Source organism: Perca fluviatilis, chromosome 19 (genome assembly GCF_010015445.1).
Source record: "Perca fluviatilis chromosome 19, GENO_Pfluv_1.0, whole genome shotgun sequence".
Classification (NCBI taxonomy): domain Eukaryota; kingdom Metazoa; phylum Chordata; class Actinopteri; order Perciformes; family Percidae; genus Perca; species Perca fluviatilis.
Genome location: NC_053130.1, coordinates 4,606,664 through 4,628,867, shown reverse-complemented (window position 1 = coordinate 4,628,867; position 22,204 = coordinate 4,606,664). Strand labels below are relative to the sequence as shown.

Sequence of the window (22,204 nt, the reverse complement as noted above, 5' to 3'; positions counted from 1 at the left end):
TATATATATATATATATATATATATATATATATATATATATGCTTTTTTGTTTTTTTACAAATCTGTGTTTGCAAATTTATCATTGGATTTAAATTGTTATTTCTTTTTTATGGGGTTACTGTTGCTTCCTATTTAGAGATGCAATTACATGTGTTGCACCAAAAAAAAAGAATTCAGTCTTACTACAATATAATTACATGAAGTATACATGTGTTCTAATATGTATGTTTTTTTTATCCAAATGAGGAGTTACACAAACTAACAAATCCTGCAATATAAGTGTGCCTATTTAATATTCATTATAATTTTATATTTTATAATATGTAAACACCCAGTATAAAAATACAGTAAAACAGTAACATTTGACAATTTATTTCATATTCTAAATATAAGCTACAGTTGGTGTGCTGTACGTGTCTCTTTGCTTCTGCAACCTAAACTTCCACTCTGTGATCTACCAAGTTGTACACTGTGATCCAGACAATAGATGTGGAAAAGAGAAAGTTTGTCACAGGAAAACTGAATCATACTGTGTCATCTTAACCCACTTAAAAAAAGAAAACAACCTTGATTCTCTATGACCAGATCAAAGTCATGAATGAACCATGTCAGGAGGAAGTCAGCGTGTCACAGTGATCCCACACTAATAAAACAGGATTATTTTACCGGCAGCAGCAGATTACTGACAGTCCTCATCCTTCCATCAAGATGAAAATCTTGACCACACAGAACAGTCTCTTCTGACAAATACCATAGTCTGTAGGACAGAGATTCAAATATTTTGTTACTGTATGTTCCATTGTCACTTGATGTCATAGAAATATTGAATATAGAAACTGCATTCAGCACATAATGAAGGCTTTCCCAATTTGGCTCAATTTCTTGTGTTAAACCATGGATGTATGAAAGTGCTCATATTATGCTTTTTTTTATGCTCATATTATGCTCAAACGTGGTCACTTTGTAACACACGGTATAATGCTCGCCTAGCTGCTAGCATGGCACGCCCTCATACTCTGCTTCTGACTGGCTAGTAGTCCTTACCTAGCTACTGTTAGGGCACGCCCTCATACTCTGCTTCTGACTGGCTAGTAGTCCTTACCTAGGTACTGTCAGGGCACGCCCTCATACTCTGCTTCTGACTGGCTAGTAGTCCTTACCTAGGTACTGTCAGGGCACGCCCTCATACTCTGCTTCTGACTGGCTAGTAGTCCTTACTTAGCTACTGTGCATGTGCGACTCCCAACAAAGATGGAACAGAAGTGAGATGTCTCACTCTGTAGCTAAAACGGAGAGCTCAACACACAGGGTGAAAAGAGGAGCTGCAGCAATGTGCAGTACAACAAAAATATGGTGTTTTTTTTTTTTATTAAAACATGTACACCTATTCTGAAATAACCTCTAAATACAATTATGAACCTGAAAATGAGCATAATATGGGCACTTTGAGAGAACAAACTAAACTGTACATACAAGTGTATATAACTAACCATTTTTTTCTCCTCTAAGCTTTATTGACAGTATACAGGTAATCATATTACCTGGGGGTTGAATCCAGGCTGCCTGGGTGAAAACCAGGAATCCTAACCGCTAGACCATATGGGAGAGTGACAGACACTATTAAGTGTGTCAACACCAAATGCTTTCTTAGCATGGAAAGATTTGTAGTCGTGCTTTGCCCCTTTTCGGTGTAAATCTAAATAACGTTAATTAACATGCTGGGTTCAAAATTAGCACCATCTAACAGCCAAATGCTGGTAAAATATGCAAGTGGCTGGTACATTTGCATCACTCACCAGCTGATAGAAACCCCAATGGTGATCTATTCAGTAGTCTATATCCACGACGTTCCACTTCCGGGATTGCTCCGCTGCCGACAGAAATTCTGCCGGATGTCCCTCATTTTCGGCCGGATGTCCGTCCTTTCTTTGTGTTGGCGTTCTAACCTCCGGTGGATTTGTGAGGACTATGGTTAACTGCTCCTCAGATCTCTGCAGGGTAAATCCAGACAGCTAGCTAGACTATCTGTCCTATCTGAGCTGACCTGTTAGCATGATCAGTTGCCCATGGAGACACTACAATTCAATCAAAGAGTGACAAAGCGCCATTCTGTTGGACCTGTTCTGGACACACAGAATGTAGGTCACACAGACAAAGAGGTCTGTGAAAGTGCGTGAATGTTTGAGGACAGCAGCTTCAGAGGTTTTGGTAGGGCAGGTAAACCTGGTAGCATTTACGCCTGGAGAACATTTCATACAATTACAGGCATTAAAGCATGCTTCACATACAGTAAGATGAAAAATAAACATATCAAGGGCTGCAACCAGGGTTCAAAATCAGCACCATCTACTATAGCCAAATGCTGGTAAAGTATGCAAGGGGCTGGTAAGAAAAACAAGTAAAATTTGAACATTCACTAACCATTTGGCTGGTGGATGAAAAACAAACTAACGATTATTTTCCTTGAATGATTAGTTGTTTGATCTCTAAAATGTCACAAAATGGTGAAAAATGTCGATCGGTGTTTCCCAAAAGCCCAATATGACGTCCTCAGATGTCTTGTTTTGTACACAACTCAAAGATATTCAGTTTCCTGTCACAGAGGAGACAAGAAACTAGAACATATTCACATTTAACAAGCTGCAATAAGAGAATGTTTAAAAAATGACTCAAACCGAATAATTAGTTATTAAAACAGTTGGTGATTAATTCAATAATTGACAACAAATCGATTAAACTTTGTGACACAAAACATAGTCAAAGACGCAAAAGGTAGAAACTATGTCTATCTCACACCACAAACAACGTTATTCATCAGCATTATTATATACTAACTATCTCTCGTTAACTGTCGCCTTTTATCAGTGGTGTAGTCTACGTGATACGCAAGTATACGCAGGTATACCCACTAAGAAAGCTCCAGGATTTCCATATACCCACTTACAAATGCCCAAAGACACGCAACAACATACTTTCCATTATAGTTTTGATATATTTTGAATTGTCATCTGTGTTTTATTTTCTTCACTTAGGCTAAATAAAGGTATTTCCACTGTAAATTGGTGCATAAAAGTGTATCCAAATACAGGAAATGAAGTCGTTGATGCTCAAAACTTCCCTGGGGGAGGACACCCAGACCCCCCACTATGATATGCCCCCAGAATGCAGATTCTGGCCAATATACAGTATTGTATACCCAATACATTAGACTACACCACTGCCTTTTATTGCTCTACAATGATTTTTTTCACTAACCCCTTGTGGCTTATGATTCTAATTCTAAACTTTCAACCTCAGGTCATGAATCCTCATCCCTCCTTCAAAAACTACTACTGTCAGAGCGGCCTTGAGCAAGACGCTGACCCTACCACTGCTCCTTCTAATACTATATAATCCTGGCAGCTTTCATGAGTGTAACAGGATGTAAAAGTGATACGGAGAACGACTAAGCCCTCTGTTTAAATCAAGATTAAAACTGCCCTATGTTCCCCACCTTTTAACAAAAACAGGTAACCAGGGTTGACATCCAATATGAGCGAGCTTCATCCTGGAAACCATGCCCCTCTGTGCCGAATAAAAAGACTGAGCAGGACACCTGGCCCCAGCACACGGCCTGCAGACACCAGAGAGGTATGTCAGCCTCCTTTACACCGACAACCACCTGTCGACTTATTGTTGTTGACTTATTGTTGCTTTAATGTTTATTTTTATTCATTTATGTGTTTTAATCTGGCAAACGTGTCTTAGAATAATTTTAATCCTTAAGATTTTAATCCTTAAGATTAAAATTATATCCTTAAGATTAAAATTATATCATAACTGTATCATCAAAACTGTACTTTTTAAGAAAAATCTTTGCTGGTTTTGTTATGTTTAATTTGGACTTTCTTCTGATTCTTGGTGTTGGGATTTGAGTTTTGCATTTTGCAGCTATTATCTGTGAGCTTTTAATTTCTATTTGCATGTATAAAAAGTAGAAACATGTGCAATGGTCTCAGAAGTAAACGATTCCCGGGAAGATGTTGAAAGAACATTGCAATAAAGTAATAGAAAAAACTGCACTTTAACTCATGTGTTGTCTTCCCGTCGACCTGCAACTTTTTGTTTTTCTGAGTCAAAATTTTAAATCAACATTTTGGTCGTCTTTTTCAACACTTTTGTGGCTTTCCCTGATGTTTTTGTCACTTTTTTCAACATTTGTCAACTTTTTCTGAGCATTTTGAATTTTTTGTGGGTTTTTCCCCCAAATTGTTTGTCACTTTTTTTGACTTTTTGTCACATTTTTGTCACATTTAAAAAAAACTTTTTTGTCACTTTTGTTTGACATTTTTGTCACTATTTTCAAAGTTCTTTTATCAATAGTTTTTTCTTCAAATGCTATAAAATTGACTAAAACACTCAAATTCAATGAACTGTAGTGAGCTGATCATTTATTTAACTTGTTGAGAGCGTTGTAGTTATATACGTTATATAAACCCAAATTTCTGATGTAGAAACTTTTTCGGACAACAGGAGGGTTAAATATATATATATATATATATATATATATATATATATAACCGACGTGAGAGGACGCTGGCGCTGGTTATTCGCCGCTTCTCCGTCTGCTATTCATCTGCTATTCGTCTGCTATTCTCTTGTGTTTGTGTTCGCTGTACCCCCTACCTCTGGACAGCCTCTGTACCTCTGGACAGTCTCTCTGCTGGTTCCCCGGCTGCCGGGGCTCCTTGACCGGACTCTTGCCTCGTCGGTTAGCCGCTAGCTAGCTGCCCCCGTTCAACGCCGCGTGGCGGCAAATCCTAGCTGCTTCGGGCGGCTAACCCGATTGCTGACCTCCTCCTCATAGGCAACCTCCACCAGATGCGAGCGCGACCAAGACTAGACATTCCTCTCTTCCGGTCATGCTGTGGATCATATTTGGCAATCACCTCATTCATCCATCTCCACCTCCACCTCTGTGCTCCTAGCCCACGGCTAACCACTATCACGGGGCTCTCCGTCCCTCCGCTCGGCATCATGATCAAATATTCAACTCTGCAACTGCCAGTCCAATTCGTCCACTACTCCATTCCATCCTGCATCCCAGTCATCAAACAGCTCGGACTTCTACGTCGACGCCGTTACATCCACAGAAGCTCTTCGCGCGGCAAGTTTGTTTTCTTCCACCACGGACAATCCATTCCATCCATCTGGTCACCTGCACGCTCTGTTGCACCTGTCCCACGTCATCTGAATGCTTCACCCACTGGTTCACATAGGGCTGAACGCATCATCAGGCTACACAGAAAACCCGGACCGGACTACAGTGCTTTCCCCACTTCACATACACTCAATCATACTCTCCAATCATTTGCTAATCGGCTCACTGCCCCCCTCAACTGCAATACCCCCACACCCCAACGACCACACGCACTGCTAACCCGGACAACCTCAGATCTCTCCAGCGCCCGCCCCCATCCACAACCCTCTCACCATGCCAACTTTGCCCTCCTCAACACCCGATCGCTCAACAATAAAGCCCCTGTCCTCCATGAACTAATCCTCGACAACACTCTTGACTTCCTTCTGCTCACCGAAACCTGGCAACAACCCAACGACTTCTTCTCCCTCAACCAAGCATCCCCCCCTGGCTACAACTACATCTGCAAACCCCGCCCCTCCCACCGTGGAGGTGGCCTCGCCGTCATTTTCAATCAGAACTTCCGGATCACAGAACTCACCCTCCCCTCAGTATCATCGTTTGAATATCTCGCCTTCAAAACTCTTTCCTCCATGACAGTCATCCTCATTTACCGGCCACCTAAACCAAATCCCTCCTTCCTCTCTGATTTTACTGAACTCCTCACACTAGCCTCATCTCTCTCTCCACGTCTGCTGCTACTCGGTGACTTAAACATCCACATGGACTCCCCCACATGCAAGCTCTCATCAGAATTCAAAATTTTACTGGATAACTTCTCTCTCACCCAACATGTCACATTCCCCACCCATGAAAAAGGTCACATCCTCGACCTGGTCTGCTCCACCAACAAACCAGTGCTCGACCTCCATCCATGCCTCTTTCCCTCTCTGATCACAAACTGATACGGTTCACCATCCCTTCTCCAACCCGCCACCCGCCTCCTCAGAGAAATCACCTTCCGCAACCTCAAATCTATCAATCCCCACCATCTCTCTGACCTGCTCTCCACCACTCTCCACCTGGACTCAACCCTCACCTCACCCGATGACCTCACAGACCACCTCAACTCCACCTTGTCTACCTCCCCTCAACACCCTGGCCCCCTTCAAAACAAAACTCGTCACTATTTAACACCTCTTCACCCTGGTACACACCTGCACTCCGAAAAATGAAACAAACTGGCCGCCAACTTGAACGTCTGACAAAGAAATCATCCCTCACAGTCCATCATGAAGCCTATAAATCCCATCTCATCGCCTACAAAGATGCCCCCATTGCTGCCAAATCTGCCTACCTCTCCACCATCCTCACCGACCCTTGCCAAAACCCCCAGAACCCTCTTCTCCACATTGAACAACCTCATCAAGCCTCGGACCAACAGCCTCCTTACCTCTACTCCGGATCTCTGCAACTCATTCCTCCACTTTTTCACTGACAAAATCAATCTCATTTACAAATCCCTATCCCCTGTATCTGACCTTCCAGGATCTACTCCAGCACCTACCTTGGACCCTCTCTCTCCATCCCTCCAGACCTCCCGACCCCTCCTCCACACTTCCTCCTCTCCCAGTTTAACCCAGTCACTCCTCCTGAAATCTCCAAACTCATCAGCTCTTCCAAACCCACTACCTGCTCCCTTGACCCCCTCCCTACTCCACTTCTGAAGTCCTGCCTCCCGGTCCTATGCCCCTACCTCACTAACCTCTTCAACTCCTCACTGTCCCTTGGAACTGTCCCCTCTGCTTTCAAAACTCGCCGCTGTCACCCCAATCCTTAAAAACCTGGTCTGGATCCCTCCTCTCTCAACAACTACCGCCCAATATCCAACCTCCCCTTTCTGTCTAAAACCCTGGAACGCATAGTCGCCTCACAACTACAAACCCATCTTCTTGCCAATAACCTATTCGAACCTCTCCAATCTGGTTTTCGCCCTACACAGCACAGAAACCGCTCTCCTCAAAGTCCTCAACGACCTCCTCACTTTTGCTGACACCGTTTCCCTCAACATCCTCATCCTCCTCGACCTGAGTGCAGCCTTCGATACTGTGAGCCATAACATCCTGCTCACCAGACTCAAAGACCTCCGGTATCGGACGGTACTGCACTCAGCTGGCTCCACTCCTACCTTTCCAACAGATCCCATTTCATCTCTCTCCACAACCACACCTCTGCCACAGCCACAGTCACTCAAGGTGTTCCCCAAGGCTCCGTTACTTGGCCCCTCCTCTTCATCATCTACATCCTCCCTCTTGGTCAGATACTCCGCCACTTCAACCTGGACTTCCACTGCTATGCTGACGACACCCAGATCTACCTCAGCACCAAAATCCCCCACAATCCTCCCTCTCCCACATCAACTCCTGTCTGTCAGCTATTAAAACCTGGATGCAACACAACTTCCTCAAACTCAACAGCGCAAAACAGAATTCCTTCTGATCGGCTCCAAATCCACACTCAGCAACCAATAACCCCACTCTCACCATCGACGGCACCATTGTCTCCCCATCTCCCCAGGCCCCGCAACCTTGGCGTTATCTTTGATTCCACCCTCTCCCTTGAGCCTCACATCCGTCAAGTCATTAAAACCTCCTTCTTTCACCTCCGCAACATCGCCAAAATCAGACCCTCTCTCACACCCCCGCTGCTGAAAGACTCATTCACGCCTTCATCTCCTCCCGACTGGACTACTGCAACTCACTTCTCCTCGGCATCAGCTCTACCAACATCAACCGACTCCAACTGGTCCAGAACTCAGCCGCGCTCATTACCTGCTCCAAATCCTGGCACCACATCACTCCAGTCCTAAAACAACTCCACTGGCTTCCCATTTCCCACCGGATCACCTACAAAATCCTGGTCCTCACCTATAAAGCCCTCCACCATCTGGCCCCTCATACCTCACTGACCTCCTCTCCCTTACCAACCCTCACGGTCCCTCAGATCCACCTCAGCCGGTCTCCTCTCCATCCAAAAGTCCAACCTCGCGCTGTTTTGGGGACAGAGCCTTCTCCAGAGCAGCTCCCAGGCTCTGGAACTCCCCCCCCCAAGAGATCCGCACCTCTGAGTCCCTCACCATCTTCCAGTCCCGCCTCAAGACCCATCTCTTCACCTCAGCCTACCCATAGTCCACCTGCCCCCTCCCTTTTCATCTGTATCTTGTTTTGTTCTACTTGTTTTGTTTGCTCGTTTGTTTTGTTATGTTTTTATAATCTACCCTGCCCTGTAAAGCGACTTTGAGTCCATGAAAAGCGCTATATAAATTCATTATTATTATTATTATTATATATATATATATATATATATATATACAGTGTTATGAATAGAAAGGCTGGGGATATTAATAGTAGAACAGCAGGTGCCAATTTACAAAAGGTATACTTAAAAGAGGTTAGAGGTTGCCTTAAAAAACTTTATAAATGCTAATAAGATGATTTATTAATAGTTTATGGATGGGTTGCCAGATTGTATGTTTTTTACGCTTTAAAATAGTCCGTGAGGACTGCAGTTATTAATATAACTCACCCACTTTGTCTCCTGCAGGATGATGGCTATACAGGTCAGAAGAGCTATGTTCCCCTTGATGGTGACTTTGCTTCTGGGAGCCTCATCTTCAATTTGGCCCCTGGCTCCTGCAGGTAAATAAAACAATCAGACAGATTTAGTTATAGGGGTTAAATCATTCAGAATCGTATTGCACTTCAAATCTTTGAACTTTATCAACATCTTTTTGGCGTCCACTAGTCTATATCCACGACGTTCCACTTCCAGGATTGCTCCGGTGCCGCCGGAAATTCCGCCAGATGTCCCTCTTTTTAGCCGGATGTCCGTTACCTTCCTCTTTCTTTGTGTTGGTGTTCTAACCTCCGGTGGATTTCTGATGACTATGGTTAACTGCTCCTCAGATCTCTGCAGGGTAAATCCAGACAGCTAGCTAGACTATCTGTCCAATCTGAGTTTTCTGTTGCACGACTAAAACAACTTTTGAACGTACACACGTTCCACCAAAACAAGTTCCTTCCTGAGGCTATTTTGCAGAGGCACCGTGGCTCCGTCCGGCACTTAGCACCACCCAAGATGATTGTGATTGGTTTAAAGACATGCCAATAAAACAGAGCAGGTTTTTCTCCCATCCCGGAATGCTGTGTGGATGAGCCAGACCCTCCTCTGGAGCGCTGTGGAGGAAGGTCTTGTAATAGGTGAAGAATAGGTGACCACTGGCTGAGCTCCCCCTACATGAAAATCTCTCCCTCCCATTCCCTTCTCATCTTCCATTTCCAGCGGCCTTCCTGCTTCCGTCCTGCCAGCTCATCAACCAGACGGTGTCTCTGGAGAAGGAGGGCTGTCCAACGTGTCACCTAGTGGAAACAACCATCTGCAGCGGCCACTGCTTCACCAAGGTAGTACGGAAATAGTTTTGAAGGATGAACCCTTGGAACCCCTGTCCCTGCTCAAATATTAAATATTAATATGAATACGAAAAACGTTTTTGTCAACAGATGTGAAAACCTTTCTTCGGTTTCACCACGAATACAAGAATACAAGAGAGACAGGACATTACAAACAGTACATAGCCAGGACGGCAAGACGGACAAAACAGACAATACATAAAAAGTGACTTTGCAAAGGTTACATTTACAAAAGTAAATAAATAGATAAATATATGTGCATAAAACCTGCAGCCTGGAAGTCTGCCTCACCCTACATTCCATTCTTAAGCACAGTTCCCAGTATTATTTAGCACCTTCACAGCATTGGGGATGAAGGATTTCTTAAAGATGTTTCTATTTGCTGTTGGTACTCTAAAACGCCTCCCCCAGGGTAGGAGTTCAAATTCGCTGGGTAATGGATGGGAGGGGTCACTAATAATTTTCTCAGCTTTGTTTGTAAAGCGTTCCTCAAAAATACTGCTTACGTGCTTTTGTGGCTTCCTTATAATTTTTGAGGCCATGCTCACTATTCTCTGCAGTTTGTTCCTCCTTTGGATGTTTATGTTACCATAATACATGATCATGTTAAAAGATGGGACACTTTCCACTAAGCTTTTATATACAGTTTCCAGGATATTGGATATGGGAAACTTATATTTCATTTATATGAAGTGAAACAAATGAGACTGATGCACACAACATTTAAGGCAAGGCAGCTTTATTTCTATAGCACACAACAAGCAACAAGGCAATTCAAAGTGCTTTACATAAAACATTAAAGAGCCATTTAAACAATTCAAAATACAAAGACAGCTAACATAAAATAAGATATGAGAATAAGACAGATGGTATTAAGTGATAACATGAATAATAAACATGTGACTAAACAGGAATGTGGAATAAAAAGAATCAAACCTGAAATTAGCCAAAAATAAAAATAAACCAAGAAAATGAAAAAGGAAATGAATATCACCATGTTGTCTTCCATGACTTCCCACTAAGTCTGCTCTCTTCCAGGACCCTGTCTTTAAGATAGCGTTCAGCAACGTGTACCAGAATGTGTGCATGTACCAGGACTTGTACTACAAGACCTTTAAGCTCCCTGACTGTTCCCCCGGCGTGGACCCGACCGTCACCTACCCCGTGGCTTTGAGCTGCCACTGCGGCCGCTGTGCTATGGCCACGTCTGACTGCACCTTTGGGAGCCTGCAGCCCAACTTCTGCATTCATGACATACCTTTCTACTACTAGTCTCGAGAAATAAAGCACATTAAAACACACTCTAGGAACTGTGTGAACGTTTGGCATCAAGTGCTGTAAATAAAGATTGTGCCATTTACCAGAGAAAAGGAATTCTGTTTCTATGTGCAAAGAACCAAGAACCACATAGAACACTTGTTGATGTTCAATGTGGGTACTTTGGTTATTAATCAGACGTTTCCTGCTTCATCCAGCAAATACGCAGCGTCACTCTTATGAGTGTTACATTACACAAGACATGTAAGATCTGAGTCATCTTTGGTTTTCTGTTTTAGAACAGGTTTTTGTAAGAAACTGTGTAATTGTAGAAGTTAATGCACAGTTACATTTAAGATAGGTGTTTTGGTGTATTACAATTAAACTAAATTAAATCTATGTATATTTCACATTATTTCAACAGCATTTCAATGATGCAGTTTTGCTTTAATTATCCAGTGTTTGACTACAAAGGCTGCACCTGCTGGAAACAAACAGTAGTAGAATGGGTATGACTAACAATTGTATCAAAAAAGCGGGGGGCAAAACAGTTTAAAGAACATAAAGCAATAACAAAAACATAAAATCTAAAAAATTGTATGTAGCTCATAAAAATGAAAGACCAGACCATAAGTTTGAAGTTGATTTCATTTATATAGCACTTTGTTGTTGTTTGTTTGTTGTTTGTTGAAAAACATATGTATACAATACAAGCATAAAACACAAATGTTCCTGGCCTTGTGAACATTAACAGACTTCTTGACTCTGTCACAAACTGGCTCAGTGAACCACAGACTCGCTTTTCGGCAAAGAACCACCTACTTTGCATCTGATTGGCTAGAACTCGTTTCATTGGTAGGTGGAAGTACAATGATTGGTTAAACCCAGCGCATCAAATACAAATCCCATGTGGACTTTTTAATTTTTTTTTTTTTTCTAAAATAGTCATATGCTGGAAATCCAGCACCAGGTCGGACTACTTTAAGCCCTGCGGTAGAACATCTCTGGGGTTTTAGTCAGTGATGGAATGTAACTAAGTACATTTACTTAACATCTGTACTTAATTACAAATGTGAAGTACTTGTAATTTAGTTTTTTGTTTTTTCTTTTCATGCCACTTCATGTTGACAACATTTTCCTAAAAGTGACTTTATAAATTAGATACAAATTTGGTAAAAACAAAACAAATAAAGATTTTATCAAATCTTTTGTTACATATTAAACTACCCAACAGTTTATACAAGTACAGCTGAAACCATTAGACCATTCATCAATTAGTCAATTTAGTTCAAAGAACACAATGCAGGAGAACATGAGAGTCCACACAGGAGAGAAACCATTTGGTCGCAATGTTTGTAGGAGAAGATTTAGCCACAAGAACAATATGAAGAGACATATGAGACTCATATATGGACAGACACCATAAGCTGCATAAACCATATGAAGACATGTAAATGCAAGTGTGTTTCTCATCATTATTAAATAGAAAAAAATGTAAGTAGGGGCTCTGATTGATAAGAGTTCAAAAATGGAGTTAAACAAATTGAGATCAAATAAGTGATCTTAAAAAGGGTTTTATTTTTCATCATGTACAGTGATGCACAAACAGTGATTGTTCATATTTGAGTTGTATTAAATTATGCAGGTAAACACCAACTGATCTAAAAACACAAATCAGTTTTCTCTTGACAAAATTCCATTAACTTGGTTCACTCTACCGTGCGTCTTGATGACGATTAAAGTTGTTATGAACGGCAAAATACTTTGCACATCTATAACATGACACAGGTGTGTCGGAGAGGATGATAGATCCAAAGTTGCAAAGAGAAGAGTGATTGGTGCAGACCCAACTCCTACAAAAGATGGCTTACATCAACAGTTAGGTGTCTTATTGGAAACCATATCAGTAGAAGACAGAATCTGTGTTGTCTCTATCCTTTCTATTTACCTACATGTCTTCTTCTGTTTCTCCTCTTTTTTTTTTTCTCTCTCTCTCTCTCTCTTTTTTTTTTTCTTTTTCTCTGCCTACATGAAGCTGACTATGGACATGTTGTCATCATTCATACTGTTGAACTGCTGACATCATTGCTGTCCATTCTGCAACAACACACATAGGCCAAAAGCTTGTCTATGGCCCTTTTCCTCATGAAAACATACAGAACTAAGTCTGCAAGAGGACTCAACTTAAGAAACACATCACACAGGATGTGGAGGGGGATGTCATTTATGTCATGTTTTTTCAGAAGCATGATGATTCTGGGTAGAGACAGCAGCGTGTAAATAAGCAGCAGCAGGACCAACATTGCCACAATTCGTCGTTTTTCATCAGCAGTAACTAAGATGGAAGCAGACAGGGCTTTAAGGGTCCCAAGCAGAAAGAATATGAGCAGTGGGAGGGGAAGGAGGAAAAATATGAACAAAGTGATATTCATTATAAAATCTGGAACATACCAAAATACATAACCGATGAAAAAGATAAGAGGAAAAACCCAGACCAGGACACAGACCACCACGGAGCTCTTGATGGATCGTCTGAAGCGGTACCACAGTGGGCAGGCGATGACCAAATACCTGTAATACAAGATGTAAGATACAGCTTCAGAATGATATAGTAATACAATGGTCAGACACAGAAGTAGATACACACATTCTGGATAGACAGATACCTTTCCAGGGCGATGCACACCATGAAGTAAACACTGGCCAACAGACTAGAGAAGTAAATAACAACGGTTATTTTCTGGTCCTCAGATTTTGCCACCAAACCGATCAAGCAGCAGAACTGAATGAGGTCAGAAATGAGAAGGTTGATGACGTAGATCGGAGCAACATTATACTTTCCCACCTGCAGGAAAACATTGGTTAAAGTAAAGAAAGCAGTTGTAAACATGTTCTGAACTCCTCCTCCCAAATGTCTGCAGGGTCCAATCAGCTTAATTTACATTTTAACTATGCGGTTCATTATTCCTGTAAATGTATAGGTCATTAAAATACTTCACCCCAGCCCCCTGACATGTGGCCCCCAACTCAGATCAAGATCCTTTACAGACAGAGACTTTACACAAATAGATCTCAGTCATAATGTACGTACCAGAGAATAAAGAGCATAGATGGCCACGAGGGTCAAAGGAAGTCCGATACTAATGATTATGCATGTCACCACATTTATGATGAATAGTATTTTTTTAAATTCAAAGTCGTTGAAGTTGCTGTTGTAATAATCCCTCATGTCCTGTAAAGTGTCATTAACATAGACCTCTCCCATTCTTCAGAGTGAAACCTGTTTAGGAGATCAGGTTATAAAAAGAGACGTGAAACATGTTGTTTAATATCTACCTATCATTGTTCAGTTCACAAAAATGCAGTATACATATATAGAATACTCACAAATCAAAGCATTTAAAATAAAATGCGTATTGCTTTCAGTATTCAATTTCCTTAATATTCATTACCCTATCTGCTTATGATATTTAATCAAAGAGATAGCACAAGTTCTGGTGATGAATAGAAATATTTAACGTGCTGATGTGAGGTCATTACTGCAGCCATAGAACTTCGTCCATGTTTCAGTAATTTAATATAATGATTAATGTTAATGTCCATTTGTTTAGGACATTCTGCCTGTCTTTCACCACACACAAGAAATAGCCTCTGTTAGCACGTTTTCGATATATGGACTACATTTCTGAAATATCTACACAGTAGTTCTACTTTTTGTTGTTTAATTTCCCATTAATTGTGCATGCTCTATTTAATTTTTCTTCTCTCATTTTTCCTTTAGCTAATTGTACTTGATTTTGCATGATTATCATTTTTAGCCAGTTTCTTAAACTCCATTTTCTGTCTTTGTTACACAATCACATATCCATAAGTCTTACAATTTAAGGTAAGACAGGGAAAAACCCAAATGAAATATAGTTGGTTTAAACACAGTACAGTCCACAGCTGTCTGCTTGTTAAAGGTTGCATAATCATTGTCATGACTATTTACAGTGTATTTACCTTTTTAAACAATCTATGTAATAAAATGTCACCAAATTTACCTTTGACAGCTGAAGACACTGAATGAGTTCCCTACACCAATGTCTGATGTTTTGTCCTCTGCATCCAAACAGTCTACAATAAATATGGTAAAGTTACATAACATGTAGTAGGTTGATAATAATCCACGCCTCCTCTTGAAAGGAAGAGTGATGAAATGAGTATGCACATGAAGTATTGCGGAAGGGAGGGGTGCTGTGTGTGTGTGTGTGTGTGTGTGTGTGTGTGGGGGGTTGTAGTTGAAAAACACCACAAGTAGTAATCAGCACATGCATGTTAAGTCTGTTTAATATGTTGCTGTTTTGATTGTTTTGATGAGCTTATTGAAGGTTTAAATATCCTCGAACATATAATGTGTATAACATATTTACATAAAACATTAAAGAGCAATTTAAACAATTTAAAATATAAACACAGTAAAATGAAATATGATATGAGAATAAGACAGATATGATGTAGTATTTTTTTAACTTATTTTTTATTTAATCATAGACAGTCAGCATAGACATACATAGTAACATAAGGAGGTATCTGGTCAGACCAAAATTTTGAAATAAGTAAACAAATAGAACGAATGAGGTAGTATTAAGTGATAAAATGATTAATAAGCATGTGACTAAATAGGAATGTGGAATAAAAAGAATAAAATCTTAAATTAAAAAAGCAAAAAATAAAAAAGGAAATGAATATCACCATGTTGTCTTCCATGACTTCCCACTAAGTCTGCTCTCTTCCAGGACCCTGTCTTTAAGATAGCGTTCAGCAACGTGTACCAGAATGTGTGCATGTACCAGGACTTGTACTACAAGACCTTTAAGCTCCCTGACTGTTCTCCCGGCGTGGACCCTGTTGTGGTTTTGGTGTGGTCTAACTTTGGTAGTCTGTTTTCTGTGTTGTCTTTTGCTCAGTTTCCTGTTTTATTTTGAAGTCTCTGGTTTTCTGTCTTGTCTTGTTCAATTTACTTCCTGTCTTGTGTTTCCCTCCTTTTTTGATTGCTTTGCCCAGCCTAATGTGTTTCACCTGTTTCCCAGCCCTTGTGTCACCTGTCTTGTGTTTTCTCATTAGTCTGTGTATTTAGTCTTTGTGTTTCCCCTTGTCCAGTGTCAGATCATTTTGTGTGTGCCTGTCGTGTCTCCCAGTGTTTGCTCGTGTCTGTTTTTTTGCTCTTGTTTTTTGGATTCCCTGCTTTTGTTTTCTACACTCTGGATTGGTTTTTTGCCTGCTGCTTTCAGGACTCCCTTTGTTGTTTGCCCTTTGTTTTTTTTATGGACTAATAAACCTTCCACCTCGACGTTCTCCTGCCTGCCTGCCTCTGCATTTTGGGTCCAACATTCCCTACTCCTCCCTGCTGAACCTAACAGACCCGACCGTCACCTACCCCGTGGCTTTGAGCTGCCACTGCGGCCGCTGTGCTATGGCCACGTCTGACTGCACCTTTGGGAGCCTGCAGCCCAACTTCTGCATTCATGACATACCGTTCTACTACTAGTCTCGAGAAATAAAGCACATTAAAACACACTCTAGGAACTGTGTGAACGTTTAGCATCAAGTGATCTAAATAAAGATTTTGCCCTTTACCAGAGAAAAGGAATTATGTTTCTATGTGCAAAGAACCAATAACCACATTAAACTCTTCTTGATGTTCAATGTGGGTTCTTTGGTTATTAACCAGATGTTTCCTGCCTGTTTCCAACAAGTATGCAGTTTCACTCTTATGAGTGTTACATTACGCAAGACATGTAAGATCAGCCTGGTCTCACCCAGGAGACCGGGGATCGTGTCCCGTGTGTCACTTTTCCTAATGTCACTTCCTTCTTTTCCTAACCGTCCCTTAAGGGGCCATGTTTATTTCACGGAATTCTTCCGTGGGCCCATCACAGAATTTTTTGCGACTCCGTGAAACTGCCACAGATTTTCACATAAGGGTCCGTGTTCATTTCATGGAATTCTGTGAGATCAGGTTGGTAAGATCTGAGTCATCTTTGAATACATGATTTGTATGTTTTTGGGAAACAGTGGTGTGCAAGATTAACTTTGTTATTGGGGTTTTAAAACAATTGAACTGACAGAGGTTTTCTGTTTTAAACTGTATTATTGTAGAAGTTAATGCACAGGCACGTACAAGTGCACGTGCGTGTACGTGTACGTGCTGTAAATAAAGATTTTGCCTTTTACCAGAGTAAGGGAAGTATGTTTCTATGTGCAAAGAACAAATAACCACATTGAACTCTTCTTGATGTTCAATGTGGGTACTTTGGTTATTAAAGTGATGGTTCGGAGTAATTTCACCTTAGGGTCCTCTGCACCATGACCTCGAGCCAAACACCCCCCCCAGAAGCTTTTTTCACCTGGGTCTAACATTGGGAGAGTTAGCGTAGAGTAGCGTTATCAGTTGAATAGCTTAGCGCAGGGGCTAATGGACCCACGTTTGTATCTTGTAAATTACCCCACTAATAATGCCCGAAATGATACCAAACTTCTACACTAGTACAAATAGGTTATGCACTCATAAAACGATGGATTGGAAAGTTTGTAAGTACACCAGAAGTTTATGAACACTTGCCTGCTGGCTTCTGCTCTCTGCTGTTGTTATTGCTGCTGTAAGACGAGTGCTTAGGGCCGTCTACAAATTACAACACCGAAAAGAGATGCAACAAAAATATTTATTAATTTAATGATTAAATAAGGTAATGTCTCCAAACTTACATCAATTATTACTTGTGTCCTGCTAGTTACTTACTTAAAAAAAAAAGTTAAATTAAAAAATATTTTTGTTGCATCTCTTTTCGGGAATCATGTATTCTTCGTGAGGCCTTACTCAATGGAGCTGTATTAATTATCGTCTTCTCTCTGTAGAGACCGGCAGGACCCGAGCAGAGCTACGATGCTCTCCCAGGTAACCTTAGGTTAGTAACGTAGCTATATTATGATCTATTAGGAAAAATTATTATCCAGCTAACTACTAATTGTTGTGGTTGCTATTGGCCTGATAATACACAATGCTAGGGTATTGGTTAAGTTGTACAATGTAGAAGCTGTGAATGTAATATATTATATATAGAGTTCGACACATACATTAGATAATGTTCCATCTGTACACACTGTTTCTTCTTTCTTTGCACTACCTTAAGATGGCAGATAACGGACGTATTTTTTGTATTTTTTAGCGCTGTAAATGTCAACAATATTTAGAATTAATGCATAGTGTTACTACTGTCCAAACTAGCTTCCAGCTTCTTCTACCACCGGAGCCCCAGCTAAATATGTTCAAATATCCATTATGTATGTGAAGTTTTATATTGGACTAAAAATAAAGCATTATAATAGTCTCAACCTTATTTCATATTTTATATAATGAACCAAACAGGAGTCACGTGGGACCACCGAGGAAGATGGCCGCACACTAGAGGAGCTCCTAAAGCCCTTTAATTAATTTTCTGAATTTGGAGACACGCACTTCAATTGTGGTCACAATTTTGACACCCTCTGTCGATTTTGAGGTTCATCTAGGACTGCAGCCTTCGGAAATATGACAAGCAACAACAAGGCAAACTTCTTCAAGGGAGCTACCACGAGGAAGAAACAAGCTAGCATTAGCCTCGCCTGCATGCGGCTCCACTCTCGCGCCCAGACCATGGAGCTAGAGTCTCCTGCAAGCACACCTGCGACTGACGACGCCCTCTAGCGACGGGGAATGCAGGGAGCCGCGATAGCAAAAATGATGTGTTAGAAGAAATAAAGAAAATGAATGCTACTCTCCAGATAGTGGCAAAAGATGTCAATACTATAAAAGGCACGACTAAAGAACTAAAAGATGCAGTGGAAGATATAAAAGTGAGGCTGGGAGAGGCGGAACAGCGTATATCAGACATTGAAGATGCTAGCGCGCTTACTGAGGCAAAAGTGAACAAATGCAAGGATAGGCTGGAGGTGTTATGGTCACGGGTGGAAGACCTTGAAAACCGCAGTAGAAGAAATAATGTACGGATTATTGGACTTAAAGAAGGTGTGGAGGAGCCCGGAAAAGTGGATCAATATGTGACGGAGATTCTGGATAAAGCATTTGAGCTTTCGGGAAGCGAATTTGAAATTGAACGTGCGCATCGTACCCCTGTACCAATGCCGGGCCCTAATGAACCTCCCAGGGCGATACTTGTCCGCTTTCTACGTTCATCTGCCAGGGAGAAAGTATTACGAGTGGCTGGAGAGAAACGGGGGATCAATTGGGAAGGCGCTAAACTTTCCTTCTTTGAGGACGTTACGAGGGAGTTGGCGGAGAAGAGAAAAGCGTTCAATTCGACGAAGAAGCGTCTTCACGAGCTACAAGTGAAGCATCCCAGCAAACATTTGGACGTTTAATGACCGTTGAAAAGACGTCCGTCCGAGACGTCCCGTCATGGTTGAAAAATAGTTCCAAAATGAAAGTTGAACCGACGTCTTTGACGTCACTTGGCCGTGAATTCCACGTCTTTTCTGGCCGTGAATTCCACGTCTTTTCTGAGCGTCCCTGGACATCAGAATTAGTCTTCTTCTGGATGTTTATGTGTGTTTCTGCATAAGTGTAGGCTATATATAAGATAAAATAATCATACACCCATTGTGTTAAATCGTGAACGGCGATCTTGACGTTTACACATCTAAACTTGACAAAGGTTCTAAAAAAGGTCAAAAATCGGTCCAGTCATACCTGAACGTCTATAACACGTTATAATCACGTGTAGATCAAACAACACTTTACTTATACATTTAAGTTCTTAATATAATTAATTGCATCTGAATATAGGGTTAAGGTTTGTTGCATGTAATTATGCATAATTTATAGTTATTACAGTAACTACATGTAACAAGGACACTGTAAAATAAAGTGTTCTTATTTTCATTTTAGTAGTTCATTACAAATGATCATAAAGATAACGGGATGAACTAAAAAGCCACAAAATTCCAAATCACATTTATTTATTTTACGGTTTATACAATACAGATTCACCCGGGAAACAGGAAAAACGTGTTCATTACAAAACAAATTCAGTTTTAGCTCAATTCCGTTAATTTAGTTCAGTTCAATAACACTGTCACAAATATCTCCCTTTGTGTAGCATCTTTTTGCAACATCATTTACACCAGAAAAGTTATTTGTTATAACCCCACCCCCAGCTCTTCCTGGAGCATGTTTCAAGTGTTCCGCCATAGCCGCATCAATTTCTGATTCAGCTGAATTTGGTCTCCACCTCTTCACAGCATCTGAGGGAAGAGAATATTACAATAATAAACAAAACAAACAGTAGGAAAAAAATTACATGTTTTTGTGGTCCTATAACTAAATTAAAAAAATAAATGAAACAAGATTTTGCACCAGTTTCATGAATGAAAAGTTATCTATCTATCTATCTATCTATCTATCTCCCTAACCCATTCTATGAAAAAAAAATGTAGGATTACTTCACCTTATAACCAGATAAGGTAAAAACAAACACGATTAACAGTACAGTGCAGCGTAGCAATTGCATCCAATGTTAAAACATACACTTTCACAACTTTGACTGTAACATTAAACATACTTTATACTATGGTATACCGTTGTATAAGTTCAAAGTAACTTTTAGCCTACTAACGTTTGCTAGCTAGCTAATTTTAGCCAAACTCAGTACATTTCAGTTGACAATGTGGGCATCATTTCTTTCGGTTCATTCATGTCAAACAAGTAAAACTCAAGCACGTTAATCTAAGAATACAAAATGTACTTACCCAACAGTAGATTTTTAATAATATTATCGATACAACTCAATTCCTCCTCTCCTCGTGTTTGTTCAACGTTCAAGTTACTGGCTCCGGAGTCTATGGGGAGAACGCGTTAACAACATCTCGCGAGATAATCTATCCTATCGCGGGATTTTGTAATACCGCGAGATCTTTTGTTACTACATCTTGGCAGCAGTTTCCCTGTCAATGGCAATTACATTTTATATATGTCAATGATTACATCCATCTCCGACATAAATGGTGACCGGATATATTTATGTTTTACATGCAATTATAATTTATTTAAACAACATAAAGTAAATGTACTTTGTATACAAATCGTGTTTCTTTTTCTGTTTTGCTTGACGTGTAAAAGACGTCAGAGGACGACTATCCACAGCTTTGGCTATAGATGTGTAAAGGACGTCAGTGGACGTCTTCACAACCTTTTAAAAACTTGGCGAATTAAATTAATTATTGCAGTATTAACCATGCAAGGGTTTAGCGCAGCTTTATCACAATTGATTTCATAGAGGGGCATGATGGACTATAAATGCACGTGTAAAGGACGTCACTTAGTGGACGTCCACTTACAACTGATTCACAACATGGTATATGTTGAAGTACACGTAGATAAAGGTAAAAATAACAATTATGCATGCAACCCCACAGAACTGTTGACATGTACAAATGTATCTGAATGCATTTTTAGGAAATGTTCTGTGTAACATCTTTTTACCGATTTATGCCGTCCTACCGCGACTATTTTTGGCCAGGGACACAACGTTGCCGTCGGACCAATGTTTGCTGGGATAGGTTGGCTTATCCTGCAGCACTTATTTTTACGTGGAACGGACAAAAGAAAACATTCAAAGATGGAAAGAAGGCTGAGAAATTTTTGCAGGAGTCAACTTAGGAGTGCGGGACTTAATGTAATGTAGTGGAGAAGTGTTTGTCAACTGAAAACTTAAGGTAACAAACAATGGGTATATTGGGGTTACATGGGCTGTGCGGCCGTCTGACTTCTAATGTGTCTCACGGACCAAGTAAAGTTTTGTGACTCAAGCTATAGTGAGTTTGAGCTTGGTAGGACGGAAGAGAGGGGAAGGGGGGGAGGCGGGGGGCGCTTAGCAACATTGTTCTGGGTTGCTATGCAAAGAAGGGTGTTCATTCTGTTCATTTTTGATTTTGTTAAGACAGCTAGTTTGAATGGGCCAGAGGTGTTTGGTAATATTGAGTGCCTATATACATGTGTATATATATAGATATATCTGAGATGTGTAATGGTTTTGGTTTTGACCAGGGTTGTAAAGAGTGCAGGTTCCATGTGTCCATTTTATTTTTATTTATTTAGTTTATTTTTATTTTTATTTTTGTTTTGTTTTGTTTATTTGTCTTTTAGATAAAGATGAATAGGTACATTAAAATAATATCATGGAACATAAAAGGATGTGGGGACCCAGTTAAAAGGAGGAAGGTTCTGACATACTTAAAAAATAAAAATACAGATATAGCATTTATCCAGGAATCTCACATTGTAGGAGAGGAAGAGGCAAAAAAGTTTAAAAGAGATTAGGT

At 40.5% G+C, this 22,204-nt stretch overlaps 2 protein-coding genes and 1 long non-coding RNA gene across 5 annotated transcripts; 1 reads left to right on the top strand and 2 right to left on the bottom strand.

Annotated features, from left to right (window-relative positions):
- The first annotated feature begins 3,607 nt into the window (after positions 1 to 3,607).
- On the top strand, positions 3,608 to 10,861 carry LOC120547948 (gonadotropin subunit beta-2-like). Its single transcript, XM_039783778.1, has 4 exons — positions 3,608 to 3,631; positions 8,724 to 8,818; positions 9,462 to 9,580; positions 10,628 to 10,861. The coding sequence occupies exons 2-4, from the start codon at positions 8,725 to 8,727 to the stop codon at positions 10,859 to 10,861; spliced, it is 447 nt and encodes a 148-aa protein (XP_039639712.1). The 5' UTR covers positions 3,608 to 3,631; position 8,724.
- A 2,045-nt stretch (positions 10,862 to 12,906) lies between these two features.
- LOC120547947 (G-protein coupled receptor 4-like) lies at positions 12,907 to 14,945 on the bottom strand. Of its 3 annotated transcripts, XM_039783775.1 has the most exons (5): positions 14,890 to 14,945; positions 13,938 to 14,126; positions 13,513 to 13,691; positions 13,298 to 13,417; positions 13,136 to 13,181 (listed from the first exon to the last, which is right to left on the bottom strand). In XM_039783775.1, the coding sequence occupies exons 2-5, from the start codon at positions 14,109 to 14,111 to the stop codon at positions 13,172 to 13,174; spliced, it is 483 nt and encodes a 160-aa protein (XP_039639709.1). In that variant the 5' UTR covers positions 14,112 to 14,126; positions 14,890 to 14,945; the 3' UTR covers positions 13,136 to 13,171. The 3 variants fall into 3 exon arrangements, with proteins under 3 accessions (XP_039639707.1, XP_039639708.1, XP_039639709.1); XM_039783773.1 differs by having other exon boundaries at positions 12,907 to 13,417; XM_039783774.1 differs by lacking the exon at positions 14,890 to 14,945 and having other exon boundaries at positions 12,907 to 13,417; positions 13,938 to 14,167.
- A 4,877-nt stretch (positions 14,946 to 19,822) lies between these two features.
- Positions 19,823 to 20,726, bottom strand: LOC120547946. The gene is made up of 2 exons (XR_005637121.1): positions 20,633 to 20,726; positions 19,823 to 20,128 (listed from the first exon to the last, which is right to left on the bottom strand). It is a non-coding gene; the product is annotated as an uncharacterized LOC120547946 (long non-coding RNA).
- Between the last annotated feature and the right edge of the window lie 1,478 nt (positions 20,727 to 22,204).